Source organism: Entelurus aequoreus, linkage group LG23, assembly GCF_033978785.1.
Source record: "Entelurus aequoreus isolate RoL-2023_Sb linkage group LG23, RoL_Eaeq_v1.1, whole genome shotgun sequence".
Classification (NCBI taxonomy): Eukaryota; Metazoa; Chordata; class Actinopteri; order Syngnathiformes; family Syngnathidae; genus Entelurus; species Entelurus aequoreus.
In genome coordinates, this window is record NC_084753.1 from 29,618,650 (window position 1) to 29,635,396 (window position 16,747).

At 39.9% G+C, this 16,747-nt stretch overlaps 1 protein-coding gene across 1 annotated transcript in view; it reads left to right on the forward strand.

Annotated features, from left to right (window-relative positions):
- Window positions 1-9,834: 9,834 nt before the first annotated feature.
- nrbp1 (nuclear receptor binding protein 1) overlaps window positions 9,835-16,747 on the forward strand; it is a 43,829-nt gene continuing 36,916 nt past the window's right edge. Inside the window, exons 1-2 of the mRNA XM_062035026.1 lie at window positions 9,835-10,300; window positions 10,618-10,862. Of these exons, the coding sequence (XP_061891010.1) occupies window positions 10,635-10,862 (228 nt within the window). The 5' untranslated portion in view covers window positions 9,835-10,300; window positions 10,618-10,634. The remainder of the gene's footprint in view (window positions 10,301-10,617; window positions 10,863-16,747) is intronic.

Below are 16,747 nucleotides of genomic sequence, written 5' to 3' on the forward strand. Positions count from 1 at the left end.
AGATGAGTCAAATGAGGAAGAAGTACAGAAGGACATACTAAATTATGAGGACTTAAGTAAGCAAACAGCGAGTAAATCAGAGATAATAATAATAAATAAAGGGTAAAGAAATAACAATTTAGTGTGACACCGTAGCATGTAAAGTTAAAGAAGTTAAAGTGCCAATGATTGTCACACACACACTAGGTGTGGCGAAATTATTCTCTGCATTTGACCCATCACCCATGATCACCCGCTGGGAGGTGAGGGGTGCATGTACAAGCACATGTAGAGAATAAAATGACTGTGCTAGGTTTAGTGATAGTATCAGATTATGAAGGAGGAATGAAAAAATAGATGGTAAAATTGAGATTGAGTGTGGAGAGAGACAGAGAGAGAGAGAGAAAAATAAAATAAGAGAAAACTCAAAAGTGCTAAAGTGAGAGAAAAGTAAAAATAAATGAAGAAATGGGAAAAAAAAATCAATAATAAGAAATAATGCTAAATGGAATAAACTAATACTTACAACAGAGATAATGTGGGGTATTGAAATAAGAGATGAAGAAAAGGTAGACTGAAGATATGCATGTATGTTTGGATATATAAAGAGCGCTTTTATATATACAAATATATATGTGTATAATTAAATAATGGAACAAATAAAAACCTACATGAATAACTAATAAGAGTTGAGATATATAGTATGATAAAATGATAAAGGGGGTTACATGTTTATTAGCTGAGGGAAGAAGAAGAAAAAAAGAAGAGAAACCTCTTCAAGTGTTGCTGACCTTTGCCCTTAAGAGTGCAGTCACACACCCACACACCACCTTGTGTGTGTGTGTGTGTGTGTGTGTGTGTGTGTGTGTGTGTGTGTGTGTGTGTGTGTGTGTGTGTGTGTGTGTGTGTGTGGTGCATTGGGGGAGGTGTGAAAATGAATTTATTATATGTAAGTTTAAAGTAGGTTTAACTTTGAAGTGTAGTATAACATTTTTAGGTTAGATTATGTTTTAGACATTTGTAGTACACCATACATCTGAGTGTTGAGCTAAGATAAGATAATGACATAACATAGAATAAATAAGGAGGTATGCAATCAGGAAAACTATCAGCTAGCGATAGACAACTGTTTGCTTTGAATATTGGTGAATAATAATTGCAAATAAGAAATATAAACAATGGGAAGAATGTAAATTCAGAGTGTAAAAGTATAGATTAAGTGGCGTAAAGACAGTTAAGTGAGTTTAAAACGTTACTTAAAAAATACATAAAGTAATACGTATAAAAGTTGAATTAGGAGAGAAATAACATTAGCGTTATTAAATCATCTACATAGTGAAAGACACAAAATAAGCAAAATAAAAGTCCAAATATGCAAAAGAGAAGTAAAGGATCTAGGACGTTCTCTAAACAGAGATGGACGCACTATTGTGGGAAATAGAAAAACAAAGTACGACAAGTACAAAAACCACAAACAAAGAAGCAAATTAGGTAATTTTTAGGATTAACCAATTATTGTAGAAGTTGGATACCAAATTATGATGAAATAGTAGCTCTTTTAAGTAAATCAATGAACAAATGTAATCATCTGTAGAGTGGAATTCAGAAGCTAAAGCAACATTCTGTGAAATAAAAATAGAACAGAATGTGCGCTTGTTACACTAACGAAAGTTTTGAATGCTATCAAATGACCATCAAATTGCTGAATGCAAGCGGCAGAACTAGAAGCATTAATAGAAGCATGTAAAGTAATGAAAGATCAAAAGGTCACAATATATATAAATATAGCCAAAATATAGGAATGATCAAGTTTAATTTGTATAAAAAAGAGAGAGAAAAAGAAAGAATAGAAGCAGTACAGCTACCAGCTAAAATAGCAATATGCAAATGTGCAGCACACACCAAAGGAACAGACACAGTATCAATAGGAAAAGCGTTTGCTGACAAAACAGCAAAAACAAGCATTGTCCTGAGGTTCCATGCACATCTAAACAAAGGCAAAATAATGCATATTGGATGATAAACAGTTTGAAAAAATGCATGTAAAAAGAAAAATAGACTTTATAAGGAGTTTATCAAATCGAGAACAGAGAATGCTGAAAAACGTTATAAGAACTACAAAAACAAGTTGACCAATATATTGAGACAAGCAAAAAGGGAATATTACAGAAGAAGGTTGTATAAAAATAAAAAATAACATAAAGGCTACATAGAATATTTTGAATAAAGCAATAGGGAATAGGACAGGGGTCGGCAACCCGCGGCTCCGGAGCCGCATGCGGCTCCTTGACCACTCTGATGCGGCTCAGCTACATACATGCCGACCCCCCCGATTTTCCCAGCAGATTTATGGATCTCAGTGTCTCTCATAGATTACTCCCAGGGAAAAAATAATCCTATTTACACTCTAATTACTAAAAAAAAGGGCGTGCCCTAATTGCACTGCAGTAATTGTCCTCTATAGCATTTACATACAGCGTGCCAGTCCAGCCACATGTTGCATGTTGTTATTACTTGCACACACAGGAGACAGCAAAGCATACTTACTCATCAGCCACACAGCTTACACTGACGGTAGCCGTATCAAACAACTTTAACATTGTTACGTTACAAATATGCGCCACACTGTGAACCCACACCAAAAAAGAATGAAAAACACATTTCTGGAGAACATCCCACCGTAACACAACATAAACACAACACAACCATTACCCAGAATCCCATGCAGCCCTAACTCTTCCGGTCTACATTATACACCCCCGCTACCACCAAATCCCCCCACACATCAACCCCCCCCCCCTCCTCTCCGTGCGTTGGTTGAGCGGAAGAGTTAGGGCTGCATGGGATTCTGGGTATTGATACCGTCAGTGTAAGATGTGTGGCTGCTGACGTAGTACGCCTTGCTGTCACTTACTTGAGCAAGCTGAAACTGCATTCTACGTGTGGTCGAGCAGGTACACTGTTAGGGCAGACTGTAGAGGGCGCCAAATGCAGTGTCATCACGCTCTGATATTCGGGAGTCTCCCGGGAGAAGTGAGAGTGTTGGCAAGAATGACGCTATAAAGCGCCATTCATTCAAAACTCGCGGGCTGCACTAACATCCAATTTCCACATTAAAGTGCGTGCCGGTGCGTGCGTCGGAGACCCCTGGTTAACATAGCACAAAGCATTTAAGCTTTGTATGCGGTGTTTTTCATTTTAAATTTTTTTTTGTGGCTCCCATTACTTTCTTTAATTTGTGAAACTTGCCAAAATGGCTCTTTGAGTGGTAAAGGTTGCCGACCCCTGGAATAGGACAAGGCGAACAGAATTACCTAGATATTTAAAGATAATATGTTAATTGAAAACAAAGATGAAATTGTCAATGAATTAAATCAATTCTTTGTAAATGTAGGACCTAGCTTAGCAAACGAAATACCAAGAGCTAATGATCAATCAGGGGATGTCTGGAAAAGGGAAAATAGGGTTATGCAGTCAATGTTTCTTAGTGAGATGACTTGAAAATCTTAGCCGATAATATTGAAGAGGAAATGGTTAAACAAAAATTATGGTTTGATGTAAATAAATTATCTTTAAACTTGGAAAAGACTAAATTTATAGTATTCAGTAATAAAAGAAAGATAGAAGTTAGTTTATCCATAAACAATGTGAAAATTGAGAAGTTGTCTGAAATCAGATTTCTTGGGGTCATTTTAGATGAAAAGTTGACATGTAAAGCTCATATATTGCATGTGAAAAATAAGGTATCTAAAAGCTTATTTATTTTGAACAAGGTTAAATAATACAATGAGAACGTAATATTGCTCAATTATTCTATCTTATTTCAATTACTGTGCAGAAATATGGGGAAATACATATCACAGCAACATAATGCCTTTATTTCTTTCGCAGAAAAGAGCAATTCGTATAATTTTGTACAGTAGGATATAGAGACCACACAAATGCACTCTTCATTGGGTCAGGATTATTAAAGCTAAAAGACATGGTAGAATGGCATACTCTATAAGTGATGTTCAAAGCTAGAAATAAAGTTCTTCCGAAGGACTTACAAAAGTTACTTGTGTTTCACGTCTGAAGATGAGAACCACAGAAGGCCGTATGATTTTAAACATCCAAGAGTGCCAATAAATTAGAAGCAAATGTGCTTGTCTGTTGCTGGTGTGAAAGTATGGAATTCTCTCAAGAAAGACTTAAAAAGCTGCAAGAATATTTTTGAATTTAGGGAGAATTGCACAGAGAGACAACTGTAATTATATCAAACTGATTTTGATTTTGATTGGACGTGTCATTTTGAAAATGCTTAAACAAAAATGAAAAGTATTTTGGAGTTAGGGTGTTGGTGGAGGTAACAGTGATAAAGTCATCTAAAATAATTTGTGTTAAAAAAGAGTCCGATAAATATAAGAATAGTATTCTTCCATCTATTCCTTTCTGATCATGGAAATGTATAAAAAAACAAAACAATGAAAGTGTCAATTGTATATGGCTTGTGTATATGCATTTTCATGAAAGGAATAAAAAGAAATGATGAGGATGATGATAAACAAAGAAGACATCTATGTATGTCCAGACAATAAACCAATCTTACAAAGAAAAATCGGTATAAGTGAGCAGCAATATTGAGCCAAGGTTGAACTCATGGCTCAACAGGAGAGATATGAATATTGTCATACAGAAGTACTATACTTCCTATACTTTAATTTGTATAAATAAAAAAAAATTGTATACGACATCTAGGCATAGAATTTAATTAAACTAAATAAGAGTGAAGGAGAACATTATTGTCTGGTCATAGTAGATGCATTTTCAAAAAGGGTAGAAATATTTCCTAAAGGAAAAGCAGATGCACTAACAGTAGCAAAAGCATTATGCAAAGAGATAATATCAAGATATGATATAACTAAATCTATACAGTGACAATGGACCTTATTTTGTGAATCAATTGATCAAGAATATAGAATCATTATTCCACATTGATATAAAAAAAAATCACTGTGCTTATCATCCACAAAGTGCAGGATTAGTGAAAAGGACAAACGGGAATAAAATAAAAACAGATTAAAGAAATGTATGGAAAAAACAAAACGTCCATGAACAATGTATAGATTTAGTAAAAATGTACAGTACATGAACATTACAAGTACAACAAGACTCAGACCATTTGAAATAATATTTGAAAGACCTTATCAGCTACCAAAATTTGAAAAATAAATGAAAAGGAAACATGAGCATTCTCCAAGGGGGGAGAGATTGTAAATAACTTAAAAAGCAGTAAAGATAGTGGAAAGACCAAGCTGAGTACACTTAGCACATTCTAAAAAGGTCATATAATGGGAAAATGTATTTGGGATTGTATTTACATTGTAAAAATGTCATATAATGAAAAAAGTATTTGGGATTGTAGTTGTGTTATCAAAGGGACATGTTAACTAGCACACTACAAATTCCACTGTGACAAGTTGTAAGCATACCATTTGATGGTGTGTCAAAGTTTGATAATAATTGGTTCCTGTTTTGGTAATTAATTTGTTCCTTATGGCGGAGCAAGTGGGAAAGGCTACAAAAACTGATTGTGTTGTATGTATAAGCCCAGAAAATTACTCAAAATGAGTCAAAAAAAGTTGAATTGAAGTAATGAGCAAAACAAAATTGACCTTGTAGCTAAAGAGACAAAGCAGAAACCAATATTTGATAAATATGTGAAACAAGCTAATTATACCTGCATTAACATGCAAGGCTCTGTACAACAGTTAGGAAACGTATCATCAGATAACTGCATACACATAGTAAATGTATCAATATTTGTACAAGAATTGTTAACACGCCTGAACAGTTTGATATCTGAACATTGGAAAATAACTAGACATGATGTAAACTGGCAAAGTGTTGTAGATCCAACTTATATTAATGGGTGTCCAAAGAAGTATATCTGACGACTATAAATTGGTAAATCAAGTTGCAGCTGGATTTGAATCATACGTCTACTGGTGGTGTACGATTAACAGGAATGTTGACAGAATAAGCTACGTCCACTACAACGTACAGAGATTGTAAAATTACACAGGCCAAGACTTGAACCCGTCGCTAGTCAACTCGCCGCCACCTGCCTTATGGCTTTTCAAAACCGTATGACGCTAAACATGGCGGAAAAAGGCGTGTGCGCAATATTTGGTGAACAGTGTTGCATGTTCGTACCAAACTGATACACTGATACAGAAAGTAGCCTGACCAAAGCACTGGAAGGCCTGCACGCCCTTAACGGTAAACTGAAAGAGCATTCAGGCATAGATACATCTATGTAGGAGGGGTGGTTGGACGTGTTTGGCAAATACAAGTCTTTGGTATCTGGTAACTATGGCCGTGTTCAGCAATACTGACGTTGTGTGGATGTTGTTGTTTTCCCTGTCTGTTCTCTGTTTAACCGTCTGATTACCACAGCTATTGGCCCAGCAGATGATAAAGCTGTTCAGATGTACTTCCTGGTGGACGACAAGGAAGGTGAATCTGAAGACAAGAATACCTACCAGAATGGTGTTTTCTGATTTACTTCCAGAAATGTCATAATTATGAGGAGAAAAAAATGATGTTCAATTCTGAGTGTAAACATAACTTGGTCCTAAAGAAATTAACCATTAACTGAAGATTGCAAGAAGAAGTTATTGGGGATAAGAAGATTATGGAGAAGTTCTTTGATAAACAGGAGGGAAATGTCAGAAAAATTGTATTTAAATTATCAAAAAACTTTCCATTGTGAGTTTCCATTGAACAGACAAGAAGCTGTCTTTGTGGCACCAAGCCAAACGCTCGGAAGATTCCGCTGTGTACTGTTAGGAGTTATTGTTCATTTGCCTGATGGCCGAGGGGAAAAAACTGTTCAGGTGGCGGGAGGTGTGGGTCTGGATGGAGCGTAGTCTCCTGCCTGAGGGGAGAGGGGAGAATAGTTTGTGTCCAGGGTGAGAAGAGTCAGCTGTGATCCGACCCACACGCCTCCTGGTCCTGGAGGAGAACAAGTCCTGGAGGGATGGGAGCCTGCAGCCAATCACCTTCTCAGCAGCACGTACGATGCGCTGCAGTCTATGCTTATCCTGGACTGTGGTGCCGGGGAACCACACGGTGATGGAGGAGGTGAGGATGGACTCTATGATGGCTGAGTAAAACTTGCACCAGCATCTCGGTCGGCACCTTAAGTATCCTCAGCTGCCGCAGGAAGTACATCCTCTGCTGCGCCTTCTTGATGAGGTCTTGGGTGATGGTGGTGCCCAAGAAACGGAAGGAGTCCACAATGGGGACAGGGGTGGAAGAGTCAATCAGGGTGAGGGGGGATGGTGAGGCTGTGACTTTCCTGAAGTCCATGATCATCTCCGCTGTTTTCTGGGCGTTCAGCTTCAGGTTGTTGAGGCTGCACCAGGACAAGGTGACAAGGTGGGTGGTTTTCGGAAGAAAGCTAAGCTGTGGAAAACGGCCTGTGCTCAGGGGAAATTTCACCTGCTTTCCTCAGGTGGATAATTTTCTCACAAATGAGGATGTGGACAGAGCTCCAGTCAAGTCAGTCATCATGGGTCATTTGACCAACTTGATTCAAGATTTTCATTACTACTTTCCTGACATGGAGGGGAAATCTGCACAGCTGGATTGGGTGAGAAATCCGTTTCTATTGTCTGAAGCTACCAGAAGCAAGCTACTTGTCGCTTATCAGGAAAAACTCCTGGAAGTTATTTTTATATCTTTTTTTCCAAATAGTTCAAGAAAGACCACTACAAATGAGCAATATTTTGCACTGTTATACAATTTAATAAATCAGAAACTGATGACATAGTGCTGTATTTTACTTCTTTATCTCTTTTTTTCGTCCAAAAATGCTTTTCTCTGATTAGGGGGTATTTGAATTAAAAAAATGTTCACAGGGCACTGAAAAAAGGTTGAGAACCACTGTACTAGAGCATACTTGCCAACCTTGAGACCTTGTGTATTATTATTTTACTTTGAACTTTTGAAAAGGACCCCAGGAAGACTAGCCTGGCGTTTGTGCGTCGGCTAATGGAGATCCTCAATAAACAATTGTGCTAAAAATAACTTTGCAAAAAGGGACAATGCTGATTTTTTTTAAATTAATTCCTTAACAACTCATGTGGTCATATTTCAACCTGCTAACCTCTAAAATGAACATTATGTTGCATTATGTCCTCTTCAAATGCAATACAAAAGACTCAGAAAAGGTCCCAGGTCTCAAGAGTTAAATCAGTATTTTTATATTGAAGTCAATTGACACCTGGTGGTGATTATCCGGTACTGCTCAATTCAGTTTTGCCAGGTTTGCCAACTTTTCTGTCTTGCCTCTGGTGAGGGGCGGTTGCATTTTTTTCTCCTCCCGTCTTTTCCTGGCTTGCTCTCTCTTTTTTGTCTTGTCTTGTCTAAACTTTTTTTTTGGAAGCCTTTTTCTTTGCGCTGTCCTCCAAATCTAATCATCAGACATGGAATTGATTAGCTGGACTCTCGACTATTGACACAATATTTTCGACGAGGAAAAGAGGTTCTGGGGAGCCTGGCTGCCCTTAATGAACCATTGCTGCGGGGTACGTGAGAGATTCCTGGGACAAATGGAGAATCATGTGCCTCTCAGTCCTTTCCATCGAGGACGTGGAAGACATCTACCTATTTGGAACATGATCGCGGGGCACCTGCTGATTGGGCTGGGCATTGCTCTGGTGTATCGTAAAATTTGTAAGACGATGGCAGCCACTCAGGGAGCCCAAAGGCTGTTCGTCGCAATGGACGGATTGGGCCGGGCTGTAGGAACACAGTCTGTGGCGATTTCTGAACTGAATCGCAAGATGGATCACATCATGGAAAAGCTTGCTATAAAGGAAGGTTTGGATATGAGAGCCAGCATGGACGAAAAGAACAGACGAGTCATTGTTAATGCCTGTTTGAGAAAAAACAAAAATCCTTATCTACGATTTGACTCCCCTGAATGGCCTTGAGACAAGAACTGGCTGTTCTGTAATCATCCCCTGAGGAATTTCAAAGATGGACGCTTTTTGTTCTCCCTCCCTCCTCCCCTCCTCAACGAAACCTGGGAATCGAACTTTGCGACTCTGGGCTTATGAACATTTACACTTCACCCAAAGACAATGGGCATGTATACAAACACACTCCCCACCCCCATCCAACGCCCCTCACCACCACTGCTAATTCCTCTTCGGGGTGATGGACGGCTAGTAGCGCTTTATAGCAGCAGGCCGGCCTCCATGGTCCCAACCCCCCCCCCCCCCCTCTGTTGCAAGTTGTTGTGATTACATGTATCATGTTTATGTGTGCTATGCTAAATGAGTTTTTTTCCCTTGGACTCAGGCTGGACCCCCTCCCGAGGGTCCAGCCTTTGATTGATATTTTTTACTCTTCCCCCCTTTCCCACGATCACCTTTTTCCCACCTTTTTTAAGGAGCGCCATAAGTGGCTGATCCGTTGGCGGTCCCGTCTTGTCTCCCTGTAACATATGTCTGCTCTTAGTGGGACTGTGCCCAAAATGAAATGTCAGTTCTTATGTGTCTTGTACATGTTAAAGAATGGACAATAATAAAGCATCTTGAATCTTGAATCTTGATCTTGATTGTGAAATACGTTCGACATTGACTGTGTGGTCAATTCAGGCAGACATTGTATCAAAAGGGGGCTTGTATTAAAAATTGACTGCTCTTTAAATGTTTAAGTTGAGGGAATTATTGCAGAAAAGACTAGATCGGTAACGTTGCCAAACGTCGGGGTATTTTTGAGGACGTGTGTTCACCAAAGGGGGGTTAAAGTATCTGGCAACCAGTGCCAATCTGACTGACGAAGGCGTGCTCGTTCCCGTGCCCGAGCTCGTGCCCGCGGTGCAGCTGGAAGTTGACGCCATTATATCCGGTGAAGTGTGAAAATAGCCGTCGCGAACCTTGAATATGACAACTTAATTGTATCACTCGGGCCTCTTTTCTGTGATTTTATTGAATCCCTCACTTTGCTAGGATATCGTTGTTGTGTTTCGTGAGACTGTCGTTGTAATACACATCTTGAGTGGCAGCAAGGTTAATCCAAGGAGCGGCAGGCTGCTAACGCTACGTGGCTAGCAGCCAGTTATATTCACATTTAACTGCATTTTTGGCCTCGATTATTATTATCACTGTTATAAGTCCGTCCTGGTGACGTTGGCACTTTTAGCAAACCGCGAACTTCCGCTGAAGAATCACAACATTGTTTTGAGCTAACGAAGCTAACTAGTAGCTTGGTCGGATACAAATGTGTTAAACTGGAGGCGGCACCGTCACATATCTTCCTTTAACACGTAAGTATTACAATTTTTTTTGCTACGACGACTCGTTTTTTTTCGCATGTAGCCTTTTATCAAACGCCAGCTGTTGTTTTTTCCGCAATGCAAAGTTAGCCGCCACATATCATTCTTCCATGTGCGACTATCGATTAGTAAGTCTGGAATATTACATCCGTGCTACGACGACTCGTATTTGAGCAAGTCTTTATTCTCGCATGTCGCCTTTCATTAAACGCCAGTTGTTCCGCAATGCAAAGTTAGCCGCCACATCGTGCGACGATCGATTAGTAAGCCTGGAAGATGGTGACTCATGACTTGTTGTGGCACGGCAGGCTCCCCGGCGTGGAACATGTCTGAGGGCCCCGAGGGCAAGCAGGCCCCGGACACTGTCCAGGAAGCCAAGGCGGAGCCGATGGCCGCGGCGCCCGCGGGTCAAGGCGTGTCCCCTCCCGTGTCCGTGGTGAGCCAGCCGCCCCCCGCTGCCGCCGCCACCGAGGATGAGGAGGATGAAAGCGAGGATGAGTCTGAGATTCTGGAGGAGAGTCCGTGTGGACGCTGGCAGAAGCGCAGGGAAGAGGTACGCAGCAGATGTATCTAGGGATGATGTTTGATAAGAAATTATCGAGTTTGAGCCTATTATCGAACCGATTCTCTTATCGAGTCCAGATAGGTTGTTGTATATGGAAAAAAAACACACAATATTTGGTTTAACAAATCACTTAACATTCTCTACTGCTCGCTACTTTAGTATTACCATATCTGAATTATTGTGGGGAAATAACTACAAATGTGCGCGCTACATTCGTTAACCGTGTTTGTTCGGGAACCTGTAAAGGACTGTATATATACTTTAGGGGGATGCTCTAATTTTCACTATTTACCCAATAAAGATAGTCTAGGAGAGAGTGAGAGGACACCACTTATATAGTTAACCAATTTACTATATACCAGGGGTCGGCAACCCGCGGCTCTAGAGCCGCATGCGGCTCTTTAGCGCCGCCCTAGTGGCTCTCTGAAGCTTTTTAAAAAATGTATGAAAAATGGAAAAAGATGAGGGAAAAAAAAAAGTTTTTGTTTTAATATGGTTTTCGTAGGACGACAAACATGACGCAAACCTCCCTAATTGTTATAAAACACACTGTTTATATTAAACATGCTTCACTGATTTGAGTATTTGCCGAGCGCCGTTTTGTCCTACTAATTTTGGCGGTCCTTGAACTCACCGTATAGTTTGTTTACAAGTATAACTTCCTCCGACTTTCTAGGACGTGTTTTATGCCACTTCTTTTTCTGTCTCATTTTGTCCACCAAACTTTTAACGTTGTGCATGAATGCACAAAGGTGAGTTTTGTTGATGTTATTGACTTGTGTGGAGTGCTAATCAGACATATTTGGTCACTGCATGACTGCAAGCTAATCGAAGCTAACATGCTATTTAGGCTAGCTATATCTATATATTGCATCATTATGCCTCATTTGTAGCTATATTTGAGCTCATTTAGTTTCCTTTAAGTCATCTTAATTCAATTCATAACTCATGACACAATATGGCTTTTAATTTTTTGCGGCTCCAGACAGATTTGTTTTTGTATTTTTGCTCCAATATGGCTCTTTCAACATTTTGGGTTGCCGACCCCTGCTATATACCATATAACCTACAATAATCAGACAATAATAAACACATTGATTACACTCATACACTCATCCCCACTCACACGCTACCTCCCCAATGAAACCTCCCGCACTAAACCAATTACACAACACACACACACACAGTCCAACCTGGGCCCCTTGGCTGGGCCAGAAGATAGTCTGTTGTGGTCCTGGTGATCGTTGGTGCACGTAGGTGTGGGGTGGGGTGAGTTGCAAATGCTGGATACAAAGGGGGCGTTGGAGAGGGGGGACACCTCCCGTTGTAGAGTAGAGAAGGGGGGGGGGGCTCGGCCGTGCTTCCTCTTAGCTCGCCTCACGAGTCTTAGTCTGGAGCGAGAGGAGAACCAGCCTCGTCCTGGGTCACCTCTCTGTCGACTAGACGGTGAGTGCGTGCAATTAACACTCGTACCTCGCGCTGTCCACTTCCCTCCCAGCAAGGTAGCCACGATAGCACACAACTAAACTCTACACTCGCTCTCCAAACAATAAATAGTCCCAGGGGAGAGTGTCTCTTAAATAAACTTAGTCCAAACGTGACTGAACCTGGCGTTCGTGAAGTCACTGGGCAGCACGCAAACACAGGTGCGAGCTGCGGTGAGCTAACTAGCGTTTTGCAATGCGCTTCACCTCCACTGGCAACGTGAAGCGCCCAAAACGTCCTTAAACTAGTGCAATGGCACTTAACTGTCACTTATAACACACTTAAATAAGAAGCTTAGAGTAGTTACTTATCCGATCTGTAACTGTGGTGAACTCTCTCTCCCGGGTAGTATTACCGACGCTCCGCTGCCTGTCAAATGCCGGAGCTCTTTTAAACACTTTTTTCTACCTGCCGGCGGAAACAGAAGTGCCCGTAACCATGGCAACCGTAACCGTAGCAACGGTTAAACAAATCTAAAGAAAATACATTTCACCTTTCTTTCTTTCTTTCTTTCTTTCTTTTAGTTTATTTCGAACATGAACACATTTACATCATAATACATCACACAATTTCATATCATTTCATTTACATCATGCCCGAAAAGGAGTAGGAAGAAGCAAAGCTTATTTAATCCTACCCCTTTCCCACTTCAAAGCATTTACAATTATATAAAATCATTTACTGACCTTTTTATATAATAAAATAACATCTATGAATTAGTATATACAACAGTTTGTAATATGTAATTAATTAATTCAGTCATTATTAACATACTGAGATGAAGAATATTTTCAATAAGGTTGGAAGTTTTCATAATTTAATTCCACATACTGTTATGCTAAAAGTTTTAAGTGTTGTACGTGCATATAAATGTTTTAAATTATTTTTTCCTCTAAGGTTATATTTCTCCTCTTTAGTTGAGAAGAAATGTTGTACGTTCTTTGGTAGCAGGTTATAGTTTGCTTTGTACATCATTTTAGCTGTTTGCAATTTTACCAAATCACCAAACTTTAATATTTTTGACTCAATAAATAAAGGGTTTGTATGTTCTCTATATCCAACATTATGTATTATTCTAACTGATCTTTTTTGTAACATGGTTAACGAATGTAGTGCACATTTGTAGTTATTTCCCCATATTTCTGCACAATAAGTCAGATATGGTAACACTAGTGAGCAGTAGAGAATATGAAGTGATTTTTGGCCCAGGACGTGTTTTGTTTTATTCATTATTGAAATGTTTTTTGCTACCTTATGTTGTATGTTTTGTATATGAGATTTCCAGTTCATTTTATCATCTATTAATACTCCCAAAAATCTGGTTTCTTTTACCCTTTCGATGTCTACTCCGTCTATTTGTATTTGCGTATGATGCTCTTTCCTACTATTACCAAATAGCATTATTTTAGTTTTACTGAGATTCAAAGATAGTCTGTTTTTGTCAAACCATCTTTTTAATTTCTTAATTTCTTCTGTTATTATTTGTATTATCTTCTGTGTGTTCTCTCCTGAACAGAAAGCAGTTGTATCATCTGCAAATAAAACTAACTTTAAGTCCTTTGTAACTTTACAAATGTCGTTTATATAAAGATTAAACAATTTTGGTCCCAGGATTGATCCCTGCGGCACACCACAGGATATATCTAGCCAAACAACACATATGAAATGGAAATAAATAATAATAATAATCCCTTAACAGAAATGATCTATATATAAAACTAAAAGGGACAATTTACACAAATATGAAAACCTTCAGAACAGTGTTACAAAAAAGATCAATTAGACCAGGGGTGCCCACACTTTTTCTGCAGGCGAGCTACTTTTCAATTGATCAAGTCGTGGGGATCTACCTCATTCATATATATAATTTATATTTACTTATTTATGAAATATATGTTTTTGTTAACAAGTTAAAGGTGTTTAAAGATAATACAAGCATGGTTAACACATATAGTTAATGTTATAAATCCCAGGTATTATTATTATTATTATTATTAACAAGTTAAAGGTGTTTAAAGATAATACAAGCATGTTTAACACATATAGTTCATGTTAACAAGATAAAGGTGTTTAATGATAATACAAGCATGTTTAATACATAGTTAATATTGTTAACAAGTTAAAGGTGTTTATAGATAATACAAGCATGTTTAGTACATATAGTTAAAGGCCTACTGAAAGCCACTACTACCGACCACGCAGTCTGATAGTTTATATATCAATGATGAAATCTTAACATTGCAACACATGCCAATACGGCCGGGTTAACTTATAAAGTGCCATTTTAAATTTCCCGGGGAACTTCCGGTTCAAAACGTATGCGCGTGACGTTGCGAGGTCCACGGAAGTGTTTGGACACAATACACAGAGCTCAGTTTTCTTCGACAAAATTCCACAGTATTCTGGACATCTGTGTTGGTGAATCTTTTGCAATTTGTTTAATGAACAATGGAGGCTGCAAAGAAGAACGTTGTAGGTGGGATCGGTGTATTAGCGGCTGGCTGTAGCAACACAACAAGGACTACTTACCCTGATAGCAGACGCCTAGCCGATGCTAGCCGCCAAACCCACGGATGAAGTCCTTCGTCGCGCCGTCGATCGCTGGAACGCAGGTGAGCACGGCTGTTGAGGAGCAGATGAGGGCTGGCTGGCGTAGGTGGAGCGCTAATGTTTTTATCATAGCTCTGTGAGGTCCGGTTGCTAAGTTGCTAAGTTAGCCTTAGCGTCGTTAGCAACAGCATTGTTAAGCTTTACCAGGCTGAGAATTATTAACCGTGTAGTTACATGTACATGGTTTAATAGTATTGTTGGTCTTCTGTCTATCCTTCCAGTCAGGGATTTATGTATTTTGTTTCTATCTGCATTTGAGAACAATGCTATCACGTTAGCTCAGTAGCTAAGTGTGTCACCGATGTATTGTCGTGGAGATAAAAGTCACTGTGAATGTCCATTTCGCGTGCTCGACTCTCATTTTCAAGAGGATATAGTATCCAAGGTGGTTTAAAATACAAATCCGTGATCCACAATAGAAAAAGGAGAGAGTGTGGAATCCAATGAGCCAGCTTGTACCTGAGTTACGATCAGAGCGAAAAAAGATACGTCCTGCACTGCCTCTCTAGTTCTTCACTCTAACGTACCTCATCCACGAATCTTTCATCCTCGCTCAAATTAATGGGTAGGTGGGGCTGCGTGGCGAAGTTGGTAGAGTGGCCATGCCAGCAATCGGAGGGTTGCTGGTTACTGGGGTTCAATCCCCACCTTCTACCATCCTAGTCACGTCCGTTGTGTCCTTGGGCAAGACACTTCACCCTTGCTCCTGATGGCTGCTGGTTAGCACCTTGCATGGCAGCTCCCGCCATCAGTGTGAATGTGTGTGTGAATGGGTGAATGTGGAAATACTGTCAAAGCGCTTTGAGTACCTTGAAGGTAGAAAAGCACTATACAAGTATAACCCATTTATCATTATTTAGTGTATAGTTAATATTGTTAACAAGTTAAAGGTGTTTAAAGATAATACAAGCATGTTTAACACATATAGTTAATATTGTTTACAAGTTAAAGGTGTGGCGTGGCGTAGTGGGTAGAGCAACTGTGCCAGAAACCTGAGGGTTGCAGGTTCGCTCCCCGCCTCTTACCATCTAAAAAAAAAATCGCTGCCGTTGTGTCCTTGGGCAAGACACTTCACCCTTTGCCCCCGGTGCCGCTCACACCGGTGAAATGTATGATGAATGATAGGTGGTGGTCGGAGGGGTCGTAGGCGCAAATTGCAGCCACGCTTCCGTCAGTCTACCCCAGGGCAGCTGTGGCTACGAAAGTACCGTAATTTCCGGACTATAAACCGCACCTGACTATAAGCCGCACCAGCTAAATTTAGGGGAAAATACAGATTGCTCCATATATAAGCCGCACCCGACTATAAGCCGCAGGGTTTTGATGTGTAATTACCGTAGTATATTGGGGTTCCTGCTACCACGGAGGGGATTGTCGGGACAGAGATGACTGTTTGGGAACGCAAAGCGTCCCATTTATTAACAATAAATCTTTCAATCATTCAATCAAACTTTCACATCTTTGACATGGCGAACAGCATTCGTGCAGAGTACAAATAATACAACGGTGCAAAGTAATACAAAGTGCTCGCCTGTACGTTATCAAAATAACCAGCCTACCGGTATATGAAAAGTCAGTCTTTAATCATTGTGTCATCGTCTTCCTCCTGCGTACTAAAACCACCGAAATCCTCTTCGTCGGTGTCGGAGAAGAACAGGCCGTAAATAAGCCGCACCCTTGTATAAGCCGCAGGGACCAGAACGAGGGGAAAAAGTAGCGGCTTATAGTCCGGAAATTACGGTAGCTTACCACCACCAGGTGTGAATGATTGATGGGTT